The 23029-nt window shown below is 43.2% G+C and overlaps 1 protein-coding gene and 1 non-coding gene across 2 annotated transcripts; both read right to left on the bottom strand.

Moving 5' to 3' along the window:
* Window positions 1-6172: 6172 nt before the first annotated feature.
* LOC145405446 (5S ribosomal RNA) lies at window positions 6173-6291 on the bottom strand. Its single transcript, XR_013898372.1, has one exon. It is a non-coding gene; the product is annotated as a 5S ribosomal RNA (ribosomal RNA).
* Window positions 6292-20988: 14697 nt separating this feature from the next.
* Window positions 20989-21909, bottom strand: LOC145405254 (uncharacterized). The gene has a single exon (XM_080276672.1). The coding sequence runs from the start codon at window positions 21907-21909 to the stop codon at window positions 20989-20991; it is 921 nt and encodes a 306-aa protein (XP_080132798.1).
* Between the last annotated feature and the right edge of the window lie 1120 nt (window positions 21910-23029).

Raw genomic sequence — 23029 nt, 5'->3', positions numbered from 1 at the left:
AAAAATACCCCTGCTAATACCAACACACCAGACCTGTATGAGACAGCCCTAGCATGTATTCAATATGGACGGTGGATATTAGCGCCAAAGTGGTGACATGTAGAGGTGTATGGAATGTAGGAGGACTACTGGGCCTTGGGAGCAGGCTGTGAAGCCTATGCCCAGAGTCAGGCACATAAAAAAAAAAAAAAAAAAAAAAACATACATGTACAATATTTTAGTGTACACATGTTGTGCAGGATACAGTGCACCTTGCTGCCCAGTTTATTTCATACCAAATGAATGCCCTGTACTGCTGTACAACTATCACAGTGAACAACCCTCTCCCAATACAGTGCACTCCTCTCGATATAATGAACTAACTGGTACCAAACCCTTGAAGTTAAAGCCGAACACCATGCTGTTCAGTATTTCCCAGGCGTTGTGGCTTTTACCGAACAAAGATTGTTACGGTAATTGTACAGCATTGTTCGGCCGTATACTCGTACACAATAAGATACAGGTAGGTCTAAATTAGGGATGTATCGGATGTCAGAATTTAAACATCCGCGGATGCGGATGTGAATGCGGATATCATGTGTCTGTATCATGCGGATGCGGATGTGAAACTATGACATCCTCGCGGATGCTGATACAGATGCGGATGTTTTCAGGATATATTGTTGCATAATCATTTAACTAAAGCTCGGCCCTTGGAGACAGCTACCTATCCCTTATCCCAGCCTTGGGAACTGATTTTTTCCTTCTTTTAAAATATTCATAATGAACTCAGCTACTGTAAAAAATAGTGTTTTCAGACAGTGGTACTTTCAGCACCTTTCTTTAACTTACTGTGACACTTCCCTAGCCATAGTCTCCATAACAAACACACACGCACACAGCCGTACACACCAATATAAATGCATTTTGACTCCCATTAACCCCAGGGCCGGATTTTCCAATAGGCAACATAGGCCATTGGCCTAGGGCCCACTGGTAACTGAGGGCCCACTGGGGTCCTGGGGACTTAAGTTGTGGTGGCCCAATGGTCTATAGATTATATTTGAGAGAGAGAGAGAGAGAGAGAGAGAGAGAGAGAGAAAGAGAGAGAGAGAGAGAGAGAAAGAGAATAATGTTCGTTAACCTTCAGCACCTTGACCAAAAATCCACTTTCATCAACTTTTGTGTGACATATTCATTCCACAAAAATGAAATTTACTGAGTCACAACGCCGGTTGCTCTTTTGAAACTGCCGCCGTCACCAGACTCAGTACTGTGTGGACAGGTACAGATCGCGTCAGGCAGCGACAGTCAGCTGACCGTGTAGTGCCTCATCCAGCAACCCTGACTGAAGTGACTGTGTTTACTGTTTGTACTAGCCCTGCATTTAACCCTCTCAAGATGAGAGTTAAGCTGAGTATGTAAATAATTACAAAAGCAATGTGCAATGGTACGAAATTGCAATATGCAGCCAGAATAAAGTGTCAAAATACGAAAATAGTGAGCTTTAAACAGAGACCTGAACTCAGCGAACTACACATAAGTTGTGTTATTTTCAGATGTATACATTGTTTTATTGTTTGCATATGAATACAGCTTAGTGTTCTGTTTTCTTTTGTGAATATTTATTTCAATAACCTCCCATCGATTGTGTACGTGACGACTTTCTGCTACCTACGTATTTTTCTCGGCCCCTTAACTACGCTACCTAATTTCGATTGTGAATAAATTTTCATGTTCTGAGTTTTTCCCAATCATTCGCTTTGCTATTCAAAACAGCATAACATATACCAAAAATCTGATGCCAAATTGATCTCTTACACAAGATGAACTAATTTATCCTTACAGATTATTCTTGGAGATTCTCAAGAGATAGATTATGTCGTCCCTGAAGAAATATATGAGTGGCTCACAAAAGAGAAAGTTAAAAGAAAGAAAAGCTGAACAACTGCAGTCACTTCCAAAGCTGACCACCTTTTTTAAACCACAAGGAGATTCAGAGCCTAGTATCAGTGACAGTAAACTCCCAGGCGATGATACAACAGATGTTCACTTTTGTGATAAAGACGACGATGCAAGGTCAGCTGAGTCACAACCACAGATATTGAGTGAATCAGCAATAGAAGTATTAGTACCACCTGTGACTGAAGCTTCACCCAGTTCATCTCAATTGACTGATAAGAATCATTCTATGGAACAAGATGTTAATGTTGATTTGTGTGTGTCGAGTGATCCAGCTGACTGGCAGGTAATTGATGATAAAGTGATTGAATATTTAGTAAATCATCCTCTTAATCAAAATTGTGAACAAGATCAAGGTGACTTTTCAAAATCTGCAAGAAGTGTAAGTGTGGGTGAAAAGGAAATAATTCGATATGTACCCAAATCCTTGTTTACTCGTAAATTAGCAAATGGTGAAAAAATTAAAAGGGAATGTCTTGTGTATTCTCCACAAACTGGCGATGTATTTTGTGTTCCACGCAAGCTGTTCAGCAAGCAAGTCTCATTGTTTACAAGTGGGTTTAGTGACTGGAAAAACTGCCAGCGTAGAGTTGCTGAACATGAAAGTAGTAAAGAGCATAAAAAAGTCTGTTATTGCTTGGGGCGTAAGGGCAGTTGCAGCAAGGCGAATTGATTCCACTTTGGCTTTGCAAGTAGATGCAGAGAGAAAATACTGGAGAGAGGTTCTGTTGCGCATAGCTGAAACACTAAAATTTTTAACTTCAAGAGGTCTTCCTCTCAGAGGTAGTGATGAAAGAATCGGCTCTAACAACAATGGTAATTACCTTGGAGTATTAGAACTCTTATCAAAATTTGACCCTCTTCTTGCACAGCATCTGGATATGTACGGTGCTGTAGGTAGTGGAAACAGTTCATATCTCTCAAAAACGATTTCTGATGACATGATCAATCTGATGGCTGAAGAAATTCACTCAGTTATCATAAGGGAAGCGAAAAAAGCAAAATATTATTCAGTTAGTGTAGATTCAACATCAGATGTTAGTCACACTGACCAGCTTACATTCATAGTTCGATATGTAAAACCTGATGGTAAGCCCGTTGAGCGATTTCTGAAGTTCATAGACATACATGACCATGGTGCAGCGAGCATAGCCTCAACCGTTGTACAAATAATCAAGGATGTTGGTCTTGATTTGGGTGACATGAGAGGCCAGAGTTATGAAAATGCTGCCAATATGTCAGGCATTTACACTGGTCTCCAAGCCAGAATAAAGGCTAGGAATCCCCTGGCATATTATGTCCCTTGTGCAGGTCATTCCTTAAACCTTGTTGGAACATCAGCTACCAGCAGTTGCCCAGGGTCTGCTTCATATTTCAGTTTTTTGCAAGCCTTATATAACTTCTTCTCAGCCTCCACATATAGATGGGATCACTTGAAAGCTGCACTACCCGCTGAAGGGATTGTAGTGAAATCCCTATCAGATACTCGCTGGAGTGCAAGGGCTGATGCTGTTAAAGTAGTGTATTTACATTACGATGAGATAAAGTCAGCACTGGAGAACATATGTTCTGACAGCAGACAAACTGTGGCTACAAAGCTTGAAGGTGAAGGTCTCAGAAAACAAATGGAATAATTTGAAACAGCACTTCTTACTGTAATATGGTACAAGATTTTAACAAGGTTTAATGCAACCAGCTTATCACTTCAGAAAGTTGAGACCGACCTTCTGTCAGTTGTGAAACTGTATGAGAGTTTAATCTCCTTCATCTCTGAAATGAGACAGGGTCAGTTTGATGAAACAGAAGATCAGGCTAGGACTTTTGCTGATCCTGTCTACATAGATACAACAAAAAGAGCAAAAAAGAGAAAAAAATTCTTTGATGAATCAGTTGGGAATGAAACCCATCTTGATCCACATCAGAAGTTCAAGGTGGACAATTTCTACACAATATTAGACCGCCTTAGGAATGAATTAGAGCATAGAGTGAATGCCTATTCAGAATTAAAGAAGCTGTTTAGCTTCTTAACAGAGTATGACAGTATGAAGTATGATGACCTCAAAGCTCAACTGGAGCTCCTTGTCAGTACCTATTCCAGTGACCTGGAAGCATCTATTTTAGATGAATTTTTGCAGTTTAAAGACATTTTGTCCTCTGAATCTGACAGGTCAGTAACAAACATTTCCACTTTGCTGAGGTCCAAAGATGGTGTTTTGACAGCTGCCTTTCCAAACATTAGTATCTTGTTGAGAATTTTCCTTACCATCCCCATTACAAACTGTCAGGGAGAGAGGTCTTTTTCTACTCTATCTAGGGTGAAAAATCACCTAAGATCAACTTTGGGACAAACCAGACTAAACTCACTTTCACTACTATGCATTGAATCTGACCTCTTACAATCCCTTGACACATACAGTATCATTGACAAATTTGCCTTGGAAAAAAGCAGGAAAAAGTCATTCTGAACTTCACATAGTTGTGCTTCCAAATTTATTTTTCTTCGTTTTCATTGTATTTTTTTCCATTATTCCAATGTGTAACATGTACTGCATATGGAACCTGATTTACTTTGATGTACTGTACTTTGATGTACTTGATATAGAACTTGATTTACTTTAATCTGCTTTGATGCACCTGATATGGAACTAATTTGATTAAAAATTATTGATGTGTTACGTTGTACTGTAATTCTTAGTGTAAAATTTATTCTGCTTCAGTTTAACTGTATTTTTCCATTATTCCTCTGTGTAAGAATAGGTTCTGCACAAAATAAAAATTTGATTAATACATATATATATATACATATATATATATGTGTGTGTGTGTGTGTGTGTACAGTATATATATATATATATATATATATATACAATTAAAATTGGTAACTGGAATGTGAGAACGCTAAATCATGACGGTAAAATCGATGAGTTAGTGAAGGTTTTTCAAAATTACGGACTTGATATTTGTGCTCTGACAGAAGCTAGATTAACTGGAGTCGATAAGTTGGATTTGGAGGATGGTATACGTTTATTGATATCTGGTCGACAGGACGGAATGCATTATCAGGAAGTAGGATTGTTGCTGGGTTGTAAGGCAAATAAGGCTTTATGTGAGTGGGATCCTATAGATGAGCGATTGTTATGCACACGGTTTAAATCAAATCATGGCAACATCAGTCTGTTTGTGTGTTATGCACCTACTAATGATGCACTCGATGAAAGGAAAGACACATTTTATGAAAAGTTGCAAGAAGGAGTAGGAAGGGTACCTAGACAAGATGTTTTGATCTGCGTTGGAGACTTCAATGAAGTAATGGGCTGTTCAAATGAGGGATTTAGGCATGTATGGGTAAGATGGGTGTTGGTAGTAGGATGAGTGAAAACGGAGTGAGGTTTGGAAGCTTCTGTCTAGCAAATGACTTAGTCATCGGGGGCACACTCTTTCAGCATTGCAATATACACAAGACAACTTGGGTGTCGCCGTGTGGAAAATATAAAAATCAGATTGATCACATCGCTATCAGTAGGAGGCATAGAAGTTCTCTGCTAGATGTTCATGTTAAACGGGGAGCGGATACTGGTAGTGACCATCAACTCAGCATTGCAAAAATAAGGTTTAAACTTAAAAATCAGAAGAAGGAAAAATCTGGTGTTGGTAGATACGATATTGTTAAGCTTAGAAAGGAAGGAGAAGAAAAGGAGGAATTCAGATTAGAATGCAGAAATAGGTTTTTGGTGTTGGAAACGTTGGAAGAGGGGGGGAGAAGTGTAGATGAGATGTGGGAGGATGTGAACAAAGTTTTGCATGAGACTGCTGAATGTACGATTGGAAGGAGACATAGCTTCAGGAGAAAGAAATGGATATCAGAGGAAACGTGGGATATGATAAAAAAGAGAGGTGAGGCTAAATTGAGGAGTGAGATGCAATGCGTTGATGAACAAGAGATTGAATTAGCAAGAGCTGCGTACTGGAGTTTGAATTCAGAAGTAAGAAGGTTAGCTAGGAGAGATAAAAGAAGATGTGTGGATGAAAAGGTTGCAGAGACTGAAATCTTAATAAACAAAAATGATGGACAGAGTCAAAGAATAGCATATGAATCGATTAGAGAACTGAGTGGTCCATCCATCCATTGCCAGACGCCATGTATCCCAAACGGGGTGGTCAAGGGCTTAGAGTTAATTGTTTTACAGGGAGGGGCACTAATCCTCCACCAACCCCACTTGACACGTAGGGATGCCAACAGCATCTGGTGTTCCCAGGCGGTCACCCATCCAAGTACTAACCAGACCCAACGTTGCTTAACTTCGCTGATCGGACGGGAAGCGGTGTACTCAACGTGGCATGGCCATTGGCACGTGGCATGTGGTAATGCAGGTAAACGCAAGGAAATACCAGTTAGAGACAGGGAAGGAAATTTATTGACCAAAGATGGAGATATTAAAAATAGATGGAAAGAGCATTTTGAGACAGTTCTTAATAGACCAATACCACCAGAAGAGGATATACCCTCTGCTCAGGAAGATTTAAATATAGAAACAGGAGAGTTGAGGCTTGCAGAAGTGGAGAAAGCAGTAAAACAGTTAAAGAATAATAAGGCACCAGGGGAGGATGGTTTATTTCCGGAAATGTTTAAAGTGGAGGGGGATAGATCAATAATGATCTTGACCAAGCTATTCAATAAGATATGGGTGACGGGGTTACTACTATCAGTTTGGAAGAATGGTGTAATTGTTAAAGTTCCGAAGAAGGGAGACCTGAGTGAATGTGGTAATTGGAGGGGAATCTCTTTGTCACCGATAGCTTTGAAAGTTTTCAGTAGAGTGTTGTTAAATAGGTTGGAGCCAGTGGTTGAGGGTATTCTGAGGGATGAACAGGCTGGTTTTAGAAAGGGACGTGGTTGCAATGATCAGATCTTTATAGTTAGGCATTTGATGCAGCAAGTTAATGAAATGAGAGTACTGTTAAGTCTTTGTTTTGTTGATTTTGAAAAGGCTTTTGATAGTGTTTCGAGAGAGACTATGGGGAAGATCATGAGACATTATGGAATACAAGAGGAGTTTGTGAGGGTCATTATGAACATGCATGAGGACACATTTTGTAAAGTGATGGTTGATGGTTGTCTGAGTGATTCGTTTGAAGTCAAGTCCGGAGTAATTCAAGGTGGTGTTCTATCGCCTTTACTATTTATATTGGTCATTGATTACATTATGAAACGCGTTGGAACAGAAACCGGTGCAGGTATACTTTGGGGAGAGAACAGGAAACTTTTGGATATAGATTATGCAGATGATATAGTTTTGATTTGTGATGGGCCAGAAGAGATGCAGAGAGTGTTGGACTGTTTGGTGAGTGAAGGTCGCAAGGTGGGTTTGGTTATTAATTGTGAAAAAACTGAAATAATCAATATGAATATGGAAAATGCGCAGGAATGTGTAATTGGAGGTATGGTTGTAAAGCAAGTTGATAGGTTTAAATATTTAGGTACTTATTTAGCCAAGGATGGTTCTTTGAACTTTGAATTCGAGGAAAGGTTAAAGAAAGCTAATCAGGCAATGGGAATGCTTAAAAATATTTGGAATAATAACAATTTCTCTGTGCATACAAAATCAAACTTTATAAGGTAATGGTTAGGAGTATCTTAATTTATGGACACGAGTCTTGGTACAGCACAGTGACTATGGAAAATAAATTCTTGGTTTTTGAAAATAAAGCACTTAGAAGAATATTAGGAGTTAAGTGGTGGGAAAGGATACCAAATAGTAGAATTAGAGAAATAACGGGAGTGCAGCCGATCGATGAATATGTTAGATTCTCACGATGGAAGTGGCTAGGACATGTGTATAGGAGACAGGGAATAGTACGAGGTACACCAGGGTGGGTGGCACTTGGTAGGAGAGGTAGAGGAAGGCCAAAAGAGACGTGGGTGAGGACAATGAGACGGGAAGCTGGAGATGAGTGTTGGGGAGATCTTGAGGAGTTAGCACAAGATAGGATGTGGTGGTGTGAGTTCATCGAGGCCCTATGCATCCCCGAGGGTGCCACAGGAAATGATTGATTGATTGATTGATTGATAATTTTTTTTGGCAGGGGGGGGGGGGCCACTGATGAGATTTGGCCTAGGGCCCACAAGCAAGTAAATCCGGCCCTGATTAACCCTGTTAGACACTACAAAGTACCAAGGTTAGCGTATTACCCTTATGACTCTTATCGACTTGGTGGAGTTAGTCACTGCACTTTGGTCTTGTGCAGACCAAAGCACTATAGGATAACTACAAAATTATGACTGCCTACCAGGGTAAACAGTAAACACAGCAAACAAGTCGTATCACGGAAAAACACTAATGTTTTTGTTTAAAACGAGGGCATTGTATTTAGTATATCCACCACATCCACTTGTGTCTCATTCAAATGCGGATGCAGATGTGGATGCAGATGTTCATTAAAATGCCTATGCGGATGCGGATGTATATTTTTACATAAGCGCAGATGCGGATGCGGATGTTGAAATGGATGCGGATGTTCCACGGATGCGGATATCCGATACATCCCTAGTCTAAATGGCTCTTTTTCTCAATAAATGCTCTATTTACTAATTGACATATTTAGTCTTACCTTTCAGGAAGTAACTGCACTGCAAATAAAGACTGCAAGTAGGCCTTGGATAAATCTATGTTCATTTGTCACTCAGTATTTACATGGAAAGTGTAGGTAAGAGAAACTGACACTGTACATTACCTGTTATATTACAGTAAATACTACATACCAGAGAATAGCAAAGCAAACAGTACAAAACACCTGCATGTACATTAAACATAAATTGCATTCCACACTGGCACAGATAGTCACTGATAACCACCACAATCCTGCAATATACTGTACACTGCCTTTACACTACTGCACACTGGTTGATCAGTATTTACAGCAAAAGCGTGGGTAAACTCACTGTACATTAACTGTTACATTACACTAAATACTGTATTACATAATAAAGTATAGCAATGCAAATAGTACAGAACAGCTGCAAGGACATTAAACATGTTTTTAATACACACACACAGTGTGTGTGTGGGGGGGGGGAACCCAAACCTGGTGAGTATTTCCTGCACGTCCATTCTTTTACCAAACAAAGTTCATTAAAAGAACATAATGTTCGGGCAACTCAAGGTGGTCGTTAAAACTGAAATTCATGGAAAGGGTTCGGTATATTGAGGGGTTACTGTATCTAGAGTTTCACATTATTTTATCACTCATGGTTAATAATGTCTTGGCTCAGTAGATCATATGACACGATGCATGAGGGGTGGCCTGCCACAAGTACCAACAGTAGCTAATGGGGCATTGTAGACCAAAGCACTCAATTTTTTTTTTTTTCCTACAACCCACTTTTTAAAATTTTCCATTACACTCTCAAACCTGCCTAAGAGATAAAACATGTCTTCTCTCTCACTTGTTAGTGAATGGCACCATGCCTGGTTAAAGAAGAAGAACAATAAGAACCTAGTGCCAAAATCCAGCACAAAGCCAGATCATTGGCAACATGACGTGTACACTGGGTGGGCCGGGAGCACAGACATGGCATCGTGAAAGCAATGGGTCAATGCGAGAAATATATTATATTACAGGTGGGGCTACTGATGTAAGGAATGGAATCAGATGTCAGAAAGAAGACCAGTAGAGGTAAGGAAGGACATGATATTATGGAAGGAAAAATACGGTGATTCTCGGAGAAAGTCTGCAAGAAGGGGGGAACGTTGGAGGTGAGACAAAAAGGAAATGAAATACGTCACTGTAGAGTGTAAAGAGGACAATCAAGGAATATATGCCGTACAGAAAGAATGGTATTGCAACGAGTACACAGGAGAGGGTGACCACCAGACATCAAATACAAGTGGGTAAGTCTAGTATGACCAATTCTAAAACGAACTAAAGCAGTCTCCCACCTCCTATTACGGTGGCAAGGGGTCAACCAGGGGGAAATAAAGGGTTTAACAGCATGTAGTTTATTATTAGTGACAGAGTCCCAACAAGACTGCCACTGGTGTTGAAGGAGGGAAGATAAGGCAGGAAGAAAGTCAGAGACAGGAATGAGGAAGGAAGGAGAGACATGCCTGTTAACAGCCATGCATGCCAACTGATCGGCACGTTCATTGTCCATGATGCCCACATGTCCTGGGACCCAACATAACTGGACTGTCTTACGACGAGAGGAGATAGGCAACAACCATTCCAAGATACAAAGGACTACAGGGTAAGAAGTAGAGGGTGACTGAAGAAGGGACAGAGCACTATATGAATCAGAGAATATCACAAATGAGGGTGAGGAGGCACGACAAATATACCGCAATGCAAACAAGAGGGCATATAACTCCGCTGTTAGAACACTTGCACAAATAGGAGGGCTGAAATGATAAAAGGTGTTAGGAAAGGGAATCGCGAATCCAACACCTGCAGGGGTTTTTGAACCATTAGTGTACATAGGTACTGCAGGAAAGGTGGGAGAGATAGTCTGAAAACTGGGAACGGAGAATGAATGAAGAAGAATTGGACCTGGAATAAGGGAAAATGGAAGGTCAAACATGGGGTCGTGGAAGTAGCCACGGAGGGAAAAGACATGTGCGGAAAGAGAAAACATTACTTACAGTAAGGAAGGAGTGTGAGAAGAGAGTATGAGTTCGAACTGCAAAAGGTGGCTTGGTCCTAGGAGTGGAAAACATGTCTAAGTCAGGACTGGGAGGAAGTAGAGAAGGGGTATGAGGAAAACAGTGCAACTTAGCGTAGGCACACAGAGGAAGTAGAGCATGACCGCAGAAGAGTGATGGAACTCCTGATTCAGCATACAGACTCTCAACTGGGGAGGGCTTAAAAGCTCCAAGAGCCAGACGCAACCCGTGATGATGCACAGAATCAAGTTGTTGGAGGACGGTGTCTGAAGCAGAAGAATAAACTTGGCAAGCATAGTCAAGTTTGGAGAGAACGAGAACAATACAGAGACGAAGGAAAATAGTCCGATCAGCACCCACGACACGTGAGACAACGTTTGTAAGAGACGGAGGCGTTGCAAGGCTGAGATTTTCAAGGAGACAATATGATCCTTCCAAGTAAGACGGGAGTCAGAAAGAAGGCCACACAAGGAAGTGGAGGTTTTGTATGGAAGAGGAGGGCCACAGAGAAAATGAGGTGGTTGAGAAATAAGATGAGAACGAGTAAAAGTAATAGCATGAGACTTAACAGGAGAGAACCAAAAGCCATGAGAAGTAGCCCATTCTGAGGCAGCAGAAACCGCACATTGCATAAGATCACCAAGGGCAGAGATATCACAATCTGAAGCATATATTGCAAAATCATCAATATATAAAGAAGAGCGAACACCAACTGGGAGACAAGAAAAGAGCTCATTAATTGCCAATAAAAAAAAAAAAGAGTAGTGCTAAGAACACTGCCTTGGGGAACACCTTCATATTGTGGGAATGGATCTGAATAAGTATGCTGAACACAAACTCTAAAAAACGAGCTGACAGAAAATTCTTTAAGAAAACACCAAGGTTACCATCAATACCACAAGAACAAACCGTGCGTAAAATATGGTAGAGCCAGGCTGTGTCATAAGCCTTCTCAAGTTCAAAGAACACTGCAACAACAGATTGCCGAGTGGCAAAGGCTGAACGGATATAAGTCTCCAGATTTAGGTGGGAAGTTAAGGTGCCACGAGTTTTTGAAAACCAAACTGTGAAGAGGAAAAAAGCTGCTTGGATTCCAAGAGCCACATAAGACGATGATTTATCATACGCTCAAACAATTTGCAAAGACAGCTAGTAAGAGCAATGGGGCAATAATCTTGAGGGGCATGGCCTTGCTTTCCCAGTTTAAGAAATGGGAGAATGACAGCATTACGAAAAGAGGGAGGAAAAACAACTTTGTCCAGATATGATTATAAATAGCTAATAATAAGGCCAGGGCCTGGGGGTAAAGGTGATGGAGCATATTATAGTGTATGCCATCAGGACCCTCGCAAGTGTTCTTACAAAGACGAAGGGCAGAGGACAATCCATGGAGCACGAATGAAGCGTTATATGACTGACTAGACGACAGCTTGAAGACAACAGACGTACATTCAGTAGCAGCTTTAATGGCACGGAATTCAGGTAAGAGATGAGAGCCGCTACTAACATTACTAAAATGAAGACCTAAGCCATTAGCAACTAGATGAACATCTGCAACTGACTCCCCATCCAAGTGGAGGACAGGGGAAGGCATGGGAAGATGTTTACCAGCTATTTTGCGTATACATTTCCAAACGGAAGCAATGGGTGTATTGGCAGTAATGATGGAAACGTATAATCTCCAGCTACGACGTTCAGCCCATTTAACAATCTTACAAAGAAGAGCGTGGACCTTTTTAAACAGTAGAAATGCACTATGTTCATCCGGGGTGTTGCGTTTGCGTAACTCTTCCAACGTGCACGTTTAACATGGAGTGCCACTGTACAACCCAAATCCCACCAAGGCACACACTTCAAAGTAAAAGGACAGGATGACCTAGGAATCACAGTCAAAGCTGCACTCAGAACTCACACAGTAAAATAAGTGAGCATATCTAAAACAGTAGAGAAGGAAGGAGGAGTTATAGAAGGAACAGTTAAGGAAATAAATGACGGCCAGTCAGCTTTCGGAAAACTCCATCGAGGGGGTCTGATTACCGGACAATATGTAGTAAGAGTAAGTTTGATAGGAAAGTGATCACTATATACAAAGTCTGAAAGAACAGACCAATGGAAATCTAAAGAGAAGGGGAGCACAAGGATAGATCCAAACAGAAGAAAGTACGAGTTTTAGCATCAAAATGCATCGAAGTTCCTGTATTCAACAAGGATATACCATTATTAAAAATAAAAGACCCAAGGTGGAGGCCAAGCGAATTAGTAATGGCATCGCCCCATAATGCATGACGACTGTTAAAATCTCCCAATAAAATTGGGATGGGTAACTGGGATAATAAAAGAGATAAGGCAAAGAAATCAATAGGCTGGGAGGGATAGAAATAATGTCATAAACGACTTTGTGGTTCCTTTTGTGGTTGAGTTATATATATATTGGACTTGTGGACGAGCGGTTTTTATATCTTGGAGAGGTAAAGAATAGTATGGGACTATTTTTATTTGTCTTGGAAATATTAACAAGTCTCTCACACAGAGCGGAGTATAGAGTCCAGTCCCGCTAGCTATCTCTCTGTCTCGCTCTCTCTGTCTCTCTCTCTCTATCTGCCAAGCCCTTCTCCCTCGACTTGCCTCTTGTATGGCTTGTCTCCTTCTGAGCTCTCTTTCCTAAATTCTGATGAAACAGGAGACGTATCACGTGTGTTCCTCGTGGATGGAAAGCTTAAGAAGCCTGTGTGTGAGTATGTGTGTATGTGTGTGTGTGGTCACCAGGGCTTTGTTCCCGGGTGGTTTGCTGACAACTAACTGCATCATCTCCTTACTGGCCGCTGTTGTCAGCTTTCCTCAGTGTAATTTGCAAGCTCATTTCCTTTTCCCAGGCTCGCATAGGGCTGTCTATCTATCTATTTATCTATCTATCTATTATGATTTGTAACTACAATACAATAATAGAAACCATTGTACTCCAACGTCTGAGAAAAACACAAATAAAATGACATGGAACAATGGCGTTAATGGACAGACGTTTAAGAGGAAATGTATGGTGGACTAGGATAGCTGAAACAGAAAGAGAAGCAGGAGAGAACAGCAAACAATAGCCGGGTATAGGTACCAAAAGGGAAGATGAAAGGGCTTCTTGTAAACAGATTTAGGACGGACAGTGAACTGAAAGAAGATAGCGAAGGTCATTGTGAAGGGTTGTAAAACTGCGTATGCTCCATTGTAAAATAGACATACTAAAACCTTAAAACACCAAATAAAAGTGAAACCTAACAGAAAAATAGAATCTAGGAAAGATAAAAGGAAATTAATACTAAAGATAATATATAATACACAGGAAGTAAAATATAAATACACAGGAAGTAAAATATATTACTGTCTATCAACCTATCTACTGCCAGACAGTTTAATCCCTTAGGGGGTGGCCACAAACAAATCGCCTCCATATTGCCCTGTCCCCCACCATTCCACTGCCCTGCTCCCAATTCACACCCCCCTCTCTCATATCTCTCTCCACTCCATCCCTCCATCTCATCCTTGGCCTTCCCCTCCCTCTCTCACCCTCCACCTCACTTACATACACTCTCCTCATTAGTCTCTCACTCTCCATCCTCTCCACATGGCCAAACCACCTCAGTGTGTTTCTCCTAACACTTCCTATCACATCCACATCCACACCACAATGCTCCACTTCCTCATTTGTCAGTCTATCTCTCCACGTAACTCCACATGCTCCTCTCAAATAATTCATTTCCACTGCTCTCACTCTTGACTTATGCCCCTCCAACAAGGTCCAAGCTTCACTTACATACGTTAGAGTTGGTATCACAATACTGTCATATAATAAGTTTTTCACTTCCATGCTCACTTCTCTGTTTCTTATCACTGCTTTCATGGAACCAGCAACCTTTCTTCCCTGCTGTACCCTTTCAAGCACCTCACCCTCCTAACTTCCATCCTTAAGTAAAATATAATGGGGAGTAGTAACATATATTACCAAGTCATTACGATAGTACAAAGAGGGGCAGAAGGTGGAAGTGGTGGACAAGCAGGACGGCCACCATAGCCAGGAGGCATGGGGAGAGATAGAGGGGAGGGAGTATTGGAAGAACTGGAAAAGGAGGGGGGCAGAGAGGAGGAGGGGACAGAAGGTGAAGGAGAGGGAACTGAAGGAGGGAGAGGAGTAGGAGGGAGATCAGGCAGTACAGGATGAACTTCAACAGAGGGTACAGCACTGTCTACTGAATATGGCGTAGAAGTTAAAATGTACTCCATAATCATGGGGATGGTTTCACTGTTGTCATCACCAAAGGGTTTTGTGTTACAATCAGCCAGTGGTGAGGCAGTCCAGGGACATGACTGAGGAGACTGCTGAGATGTGGACTTCGACGCGGTAGAGTGTATCGATTGAGAGGGGCGGGTATTCGTCGCGCGAACTTTACGAGCCGGAGAAGCAGGAAGATGGGCAAGAGAGATTTACAGTCCAACGCAATGGGTAACCTATGCTTACCACTAGAGGAGGATGAGGGTTGGACAGAATGTTGGGCCAGAGGCGCCAAACGGCCAGTATGAGAAGCAGAACTGGAGGAGTGAGAGGAGAGATGAGATTGGGAATGGGGGGACGGACAAGGAGAGGGAACAGGTAAGGATGGGGATGGAGAGGAGGTAGGGGTGAAGGAATCTAAAACAGAGAAAGAAATAGAGACAGGATCAAGAGGAGTCTGTAAGGGGAGGACTCAGGTAGAGGGGGGGTTAGGTAGAGAGGAGGGAGAGGTGGAAATAGGAGTACTAGGAGGAAGGGAAGAGGAGCCAACAGTCACAGGGGTAGGGACAGAGCGAGAGGTTGGAAAACGAGAGGTGGGAGGAGAGGAAGAAGGGTCAGCAGATACAGAGACAGGTGCAGAAGGGGAAGAAAAACCAGTTCTGGTACCAGAAGTTACTACGGGTGGAGAACGAGCTACGTCTACATAGGTAACGTTAGGATGGTGACCGAGGCCGCGAACTCTGCAACGAGCCTCACGAAGAGAGAGGCCAGTTTTCTAGCAGATGCTGGACACTTCTACTTCGAAGAGGTAGACGGGACATTGTTGGTAGGTGGCAGAATGGCTACTCTGACAGTTAGGGCAGCATCAGATGGTGGAAATGCATTCTGAGGTGGTATGACTGGCCAGTGCACAGCTGGCACAGATTGCAGATGATTGGCATACAGTAATCACTCCAATATCCGACGTAATAGAGCCATAGGTAGGTCCGGATATTGGTTCTGTCTGGATATTGGGCCCCAGCTTATGGACTTGTACTTATGGACCCTAACTCAGAGAAACACCTATACAACTCCCTCTGGACATGCATAGCACCTATTTAAGACCCAAATCACACCAAAATGGCACATAAATGACTGAAATAAATGCAAAAGAAACATAAAATGAGGGTTTAGAAGTAGGTTCATACATTATTAAACATTCTGGTGACTGGCTCCTGGACTGGTACTTGTGGACCCTAACCTAGCATAACTCAGAAAAACACCTTCCTACTGCACATGCATAGCTCCTAACACCCTATTCACACCAATAAAGGACATTAAAGAGTGAAATGAGGTAAGTATATTATGGAAAAAAGTACAGTATGAAACATTCTGCCTACTTACAGCAAGTCCCTGACCACCTCGATGAATAACCGCCTCCTCTCGGACTGACAGTAAGAAGGATTTCCTGAAGCACTTGCAGTACACTGTTCCTGAAGTCTTGCACTGAACTAAGTCAATCACACACAGAAGTCCGTTCTCTTCATAGTGTGCACTCTTGTCTAACTAATGTTCCATTGTAACTTACTAAGTGTTGCACTTTAACTTTTCCCATTCTTATAATTTTCCAAAGCCAAAACAAACAAGTCTATTTACGTTAAATTTTTTTTCAATCGAGTCTTTTCTCTCACAACTGTAAATCCTTAACACAACACACTGTTTTTTCACTGCACAACGCTCTAAATTACCGTGTGGTCTAGTGGAGAAGTTCTTGCTATTTATTCACTGTCAGAATCCGAAAGTATCACTGGCAGGTGACCTAGGGGTGCATCGCTGGGTTGTGGTGATGGCGTACCCACTGCAGACGACTCTGAAGACAGCCGCAAACTCACGTCGAGCGGTGACTCCACCGTGGCTGATGTGCTGGGCTGTGGCTCGGAGCATGAGGGCCTGTCTTGGGGAGGCAACGGAGTGGAGCCAGGGCTGGGCACAGCGGAGGTCACGGGCCTGAAAAAACTGTCAGTGGTTGATTGATGCAATGACCGACGATTCTGACGATTGATGATGCGCTGCCTGAAAGCACGCACTTCCTCCACGAGTCCCAAGGGCCCCATCTCCCTGTCGCAGTCCGGGTGTTCCAGGTAGTCTAGGGTGAACTCTAGATGTTCCCGGAGTGCGCTCAGCTTGGGGATGGCTGAAGTAATGTCATGCTGAGAGGAGTCCGCATCATCGCCGCCTTCAGCGTCAGAATCTTCAAGTTCGGTACTGACACCTGCAACCGAAGACTTGATCTCGATATCAGACAACATCTGATACCCAGGATCGCCCTCGTCATCATCCAACCACTCACAAACATCGTTCACATCTACATCGTCGCCATGCATACGTAGCCGTGCATGGAAGTCACCCACGTCAAACCCTAGGAAATCGTACTCCACATCCGTTCCGAGAAGCAGACGAGACCAACCATTTTCCAGAGTCTTCACAGGGACTTCCTTCCAAGCACTAGCCCAGTTGTACGGCGCAGACTTGATGTTGTAACGGCGAAGGTTTTCCAAAGTCCACTTGCCTCGTGTGTCCCGTCCCTCCCTGCGCTCGTCCTCGTCCTCGAGAACAACCATCACCTCGTCCAGGAACTTCCGACGATATAGGTGCTTTGTTGCCACGATCACTCCTTGGTCCACTGGTTGGATGAGAGCACTCGTATCAGGTGGCAGAAACATGCACCTAATACGGCCATTTTCAGCAACCAAGTCCTTGTCGCACGGGTGGGCAGGTGCATTGTCAAGGAGAAGGAGGGCCTTTACCTGGTCGTGCGGAATTCCCAGTGTCTTCGTCTGGTAATGGATGACCTCCTTGACAAAGTGGCGGTGGAACCAGTCTTTGAAGAACACAACTGTGAACCATGCCTTCAAAGAATGGTACCAGACGACAGGAAGGACATCCATCACCCCACAAAGGCACCGAGGCTGCTTTGCGTGGCCAACAACAACAGGCTTAAGCCGGTGCATGCCGTTAGCATTGGCACAACACAAAGCAGATATCCGTTCCTTGGAGAGCTTGCGGCCAGGTACACGCTTCTCCGTCTCCTCGGCTAGAGTGTTCATTGGCAGCGAGCGATAGAATAGGCCAGTCTGCGTTGTAGACTTGACCAAGAGTGAGGCCCTCCCTGTTGATCAAGCCCTTCACCTTGTGCCAAAACTCGTCAACTCCATCCTCGTTAGCGTCCAAAGCTTCGCCATGTGCTTTACGGTTGGTAAGGCCATGCCGTAACTTGAACGCAAAGAGCCAACTCTCGGATGCCTTGAAGTCTAGGGTGTCATGAAGCCTGGCGAACTTCTCAGCAGCAGCCTTCAGCTCCGTTCCACGTACCATCACACTAGCAGCACATTGTTGTCGATACCAAATCAACGTGGATCGGTCGATTCCTGCAAACTTAGAGGTAAACATAACCTTCCTTTCCACGTTGCGTTTGCTTCTCGACGAGAAGTCAGCCGTGTACTGCATGAGTTTGTCTCGGGATCTCTTGATATCGAACAAAGTAGATCGGGCCAGGTTAAACTCGCGGAGAATGCGGGAAGAAGACCACCCCGCATCTACTTTCTCCAATATCTCCCGCTTCTTCTCCAGAGTCAACACCACTCTCTTCCTTTTCTCAGGTGGCGGGGCCATCATCACACACACTAAAAGGAGGCCCGAGAGCAGCAGGAGGCCCTGCAGCAGGTAGGGCACCACCACAAAAGCGATCATGTGGGCAGCCATAACGATGAGCGTGCACTCGCGGCGAGAGACAGGCGGAAAGTGGGGAGGATGCAGCGGCGCTCTATCGGATGTTGGAGGAATGACGCGCCACAACAATGCTCTCCCGTGCCGTGCGCGGCAAGTTCAAATTACGGGCGGGAAAAATTCGTTTTTTTGTGTGTGTGGGGGGGGGGTTCAGACCATTTTGGGAATATTGGCTCCCCGGACGATTATGTCCAGCTAGTGGGGATGTTCGGATATTGGGTGTCCGGATATTAGAGTGATTACTGTATTTGGCTGGATGGCTGAAGAGCCAACAAGATGTGCACTGGCGAGAAGATGGAATATACTCACATACTTGGAGAACAGTGCCTCCAATGATGACTGTGGGGGGCAGATCGCTAAAGGCAAAAACTATTTTTACGATATTAGCAGGCTCTTGGCGTCATCCACGAGGAGGAATTGTATAACAATGGACTGAATGTATTGGATGAAGCTGTTCTGAAAGGATTAGCTCAATGTCATTAGAGCAATCTGTGAAAGCCCTCTGACCGAAGGACATCGAAGATGGTAAATGGATGGTGCCAGTGGCAGAACTGAGCTGGATGCCTAAGGACACAAAGATGGGTTGTCCTGCATTGTTGACCAGGAATGTCACTTTCTCGGCTTGGGCAGCACTGTGAACGACAGGGAGGCGGGAACCATTCGGACAGGCTGAGAAGGTGACATCCCTGCCTACTTGTCAAAGTAGAGAGAGGTGGAGCGAGAAGTCGTTGGTCGTATCATGGACACCGAAAAATTTTGACCATGTCTGTGAACCGAAAATTGAGGAGGTGAGGGACGAGGCAGGTACATAGGAAGAAGGATGAGGTCGGGAGAGGGAGACAGAGGACATAGAAGGATTAGAGACAGGAGGTGAAGGAGGAAGGTAAGGATGAAGTGTGACAATAGTAGAAGGACTGACTGAAGTAGACAGAGCAGAAGCTGGAGGAGTGGAAGACACAGTAGGTGGGGAGGATGAGGTGTAATGTAACCGAACGTGTAGGGGAAGGGGAAGAAGTTGAGGCCACAGACAAAGGGGAGTCCTGGGTCATCAACATAATCAGGTGAGAAGAAGTAATTGTATCCATATAATGTGAACTGGTAGACTTCACCACCCCACCCCCCATCCACCATGCAGCCCAACAAGGGGAGGCTGATGTTGGGTCCAACTCACCCAACAACCCCAGGGATAGCTGGAGTGGTGTACGCGGACACGGTTTGGTGTGGAGTGGCAGCTACGGGCCAATGTGGTGCCCACCAAACAGGGCCTGCTTGACCCTAGCCATGGTTGACTGAGCCAACACATTGAGAGCTGATTTGCCCGGCGGGTCCACACTGGGCTGCCCGTCTCATGCCAACCCATCTACTAAAGGAGCGTGTTGCCCACGGCAGGGAACTGCACCCTGCCCCATGGTGGACTCAACTCCCAGATAGAGGGGCGCAAGCAATATATGGGTCGCCACGCATGGCAAACACGTGGGGAGGAAGCAGTCTCGCCCGAAATGACAAAGGGGCGGAAACTAGTATCATCACTAAAGGCCTCCACTATTTGGTGATGATAGGGGAAAAGGAAGGAAGAAGCATTAGGAAAAAGAGCATGCAAAATAAGTTGAGGCAGCGACAGGGACCCAAGGAGAGGGGAGAGGGGAGAGGGCAGAGTAGAGACCCCACCATAGCTCCGCCACTCGTCAAGACCCAATCGACGTCTCTGAAGCCCCCCCACAACAACAGCGAGCAAGGAAATTGGGGGGATGCCTGATTAAAATCTGATTTCTTCTTCAAGCTTTGTCACATTTATCTTACTATTGCCAGATGCCTTAATCCCATACAGAGTGGCCACAAACAAATTGCCTCCATGTCACCCTGTCCCCCGCCATTTCACTGCCCTGCTCCACTCCGTCCCTCCATCTCATCCTCGGCCTCCCCCTCCCTCTCTCCCCCTCATCCTCGGCCTCCCCCTCCCTCTCTCCCCCTCCACCTCACTCACATACACTCTCCTTGTCAGTCTCTCACTCTCCATCCTCTCCACATGGCCACATTTATCATAACTATATAATTGGTTTCACACCCGAATGAACTGTCAGGTGCCAAGCGAATAAAAACTTTTTTTTTTTTCTACACAGTTTTCCAGTCATGACATTTGAAATTTTTTCACTCCTGAACTGATACTGGAGAGAACCTATAATAAAACCATTTACCCCATTCATCACACTTGAATTTCTTCATTCCTTAATGAATTAAACAGTGTTGGATGACATCAACTGAGTCATCTGTTTACCACATTAAGCACACTAGAAACTCTTCCCTGCACAATGATTTAATAGGTGTGTGGTAAGACTGTTTCTCTGACCAAACTGTTTACCACATTCATCACACTTGAAGTTCTTCACATCTGAATGAATTGATGTGTCTGGTGAGCTCACTGTTACGTGCAAATCGTTTACCACATTCATCACACTTGAAATTCTTCACATCTGAATGAATTGATAGGTGTCTGGTGAGCTCACTGTTACGTACAAATCGTTTACCACATTCATCACACTTGAAGTTCTTCATTCCTGAATGAATTGATAGGTGTCTGGTGAGCTCACTGTTACGTACAAATCGTTTACCACATTCATCACACTTGAAATTCTTCATTCCTGAATGAATTAATATGTGATGGGTGAGATCAACCTTCTGTGTAAATCGCTTACCACATTCATCACACTTGAAATTCTTCACTCCTGAATGAATTAATAGGTGTTTGATGAGATTTTCCTTCAGTGTAAATCGTTTACCACATTCATCACACTTGAAATTCTTCACTCCCGCATGAATTAATAAGTGACGAGTGAGACCAGTCTTCTGTGCAAATAGTTTACCACATTCATCACACTTGAAATTCTTCACTTCTGAATGAAGTGATAGGTGTTTGGTGAGAGTACAATTACGTGCAAATAGTTTACCACATTCATCACACTTGAACTTCTTCACTCCTGAATGAATTAATAGGTGCTTAGTAAGACCACCCTTCTGTGCAAATCGTTTACCACATTCATCACACTCAAAATTCTTCACTCCTGAATGAATTAATAGGTGCTGAGTGAGATTAAATTTATGTGCAAATAGTTTACCACATTCATCACACTCAAAATTCTTCACTCCTGAATGAACAACTGCATGTTGTTTAAGACTTTTCTTAAAAGGAAATGTTTTATCACACTCCAAACATCTGAACTGCTTAACTTCAGCTGAGGACACTGCATCCAGGACAGTCTCATTGTCACTGAGGAACATTTTGTCACTCATCTCACAATCTAACTTTACATCTGTTTCTTCCTTTACAACTTCCATTATTTTGTCACCCACCTCACACTCTAACTTTACATCTGTTTCTTCCTTTACCACCTCCATTATTCTGTTACGCACTTCACACTGTAACTTTAGACCTGGTTCTTCCTTTACAACTTATATTATTTTGTCATCCACCTCATACTCAAATTTACATCTGGTTCATCTTTTGCCACCTACACTATTTTGTCACCTACCTCAGACTCTATATATCTTTACATCTGGTTCTTCCTTCATCATCCTGTCATAAGATTCCCCCAAACTCTCTTAATTCCTGCCACAAACTAGTCTCCACTGAACAATACTGCTGATACAAAGGTCATTATTACTGAACAATAACTGCTTCTGCACTTGCAAGTACTATGGAACCATATTTTCAAATAAATAGTTCACTGCTGAGTTTTAAGCTATTAATGCAGTCTAAAATACCACTGGGTTCCTTATTTTACCAGTCCTTATCCGGTGTTTATGCAGCAGTTGTACAGCAGTAAATGCAAAGGATATCACAACAGCTAAATGATCCTGGATCAACTTCTACCACTCATCCAGTGATTCACACTTCTTACAATGAAAGATATTATGAAGAGAGAGTATATGCTACATATATTTGCAAGAGGCACCTCATGTAGGATGTACAGTACTGTACTGAGACAACACAACATGTGCCTATATAATGTCAAACTTTACCATGTATATTTTACTCAGGTGGCTCTCTGATGACCACATTGCTTTGGTGTGCTTTGCAGAGTCAATTTCAGCTGTGGACCTGCAACAAGAGCTGCCATTAGAAAAGAATCTCTATGAATTTAAAAACACTGCCCAGTAAGCCCTCATTTTGCAAGTATCTAGTCCTTAAAAAAAATAATAATAATTTGCATTTCAGCAGGTAAGCTTAGTAGAGAAATTTGAAGAGTGAGGTCATTAATGTAAAGGACTGGTTATATGAGTGGGAAAGTGAGGCTGGTATGGCAGAGTAAGTGGCAGCAGAAGTGTTAGGCATGGCAGGTAATTTAGAAACAAGGGTGGTCAAGGATGAGACCAAGCTATGATGATAGTGATGACTTCCAGGTAGTTAAGG

The sequence above is a fragment of the Coenobita brevimanus genome, chromosome 66, assembly GCF_032717465.1.
Source record: "Coenobita brevimanus isolate Jiangsu-jjx chromosome 66, ASM3271746v2, whole genome shotgun sequence".
Lineage (NCBI taxonomy): Eukaryota > Metazoa > Arthropoda > Malacostraca > Decapoda > Coenobitidae > Coenobita > Coenobita brevimanus.
Note: the sequence above shows the minus strand (reverse complement) of the source record. Positions and strands in the feature narration are given on the sequence as shown.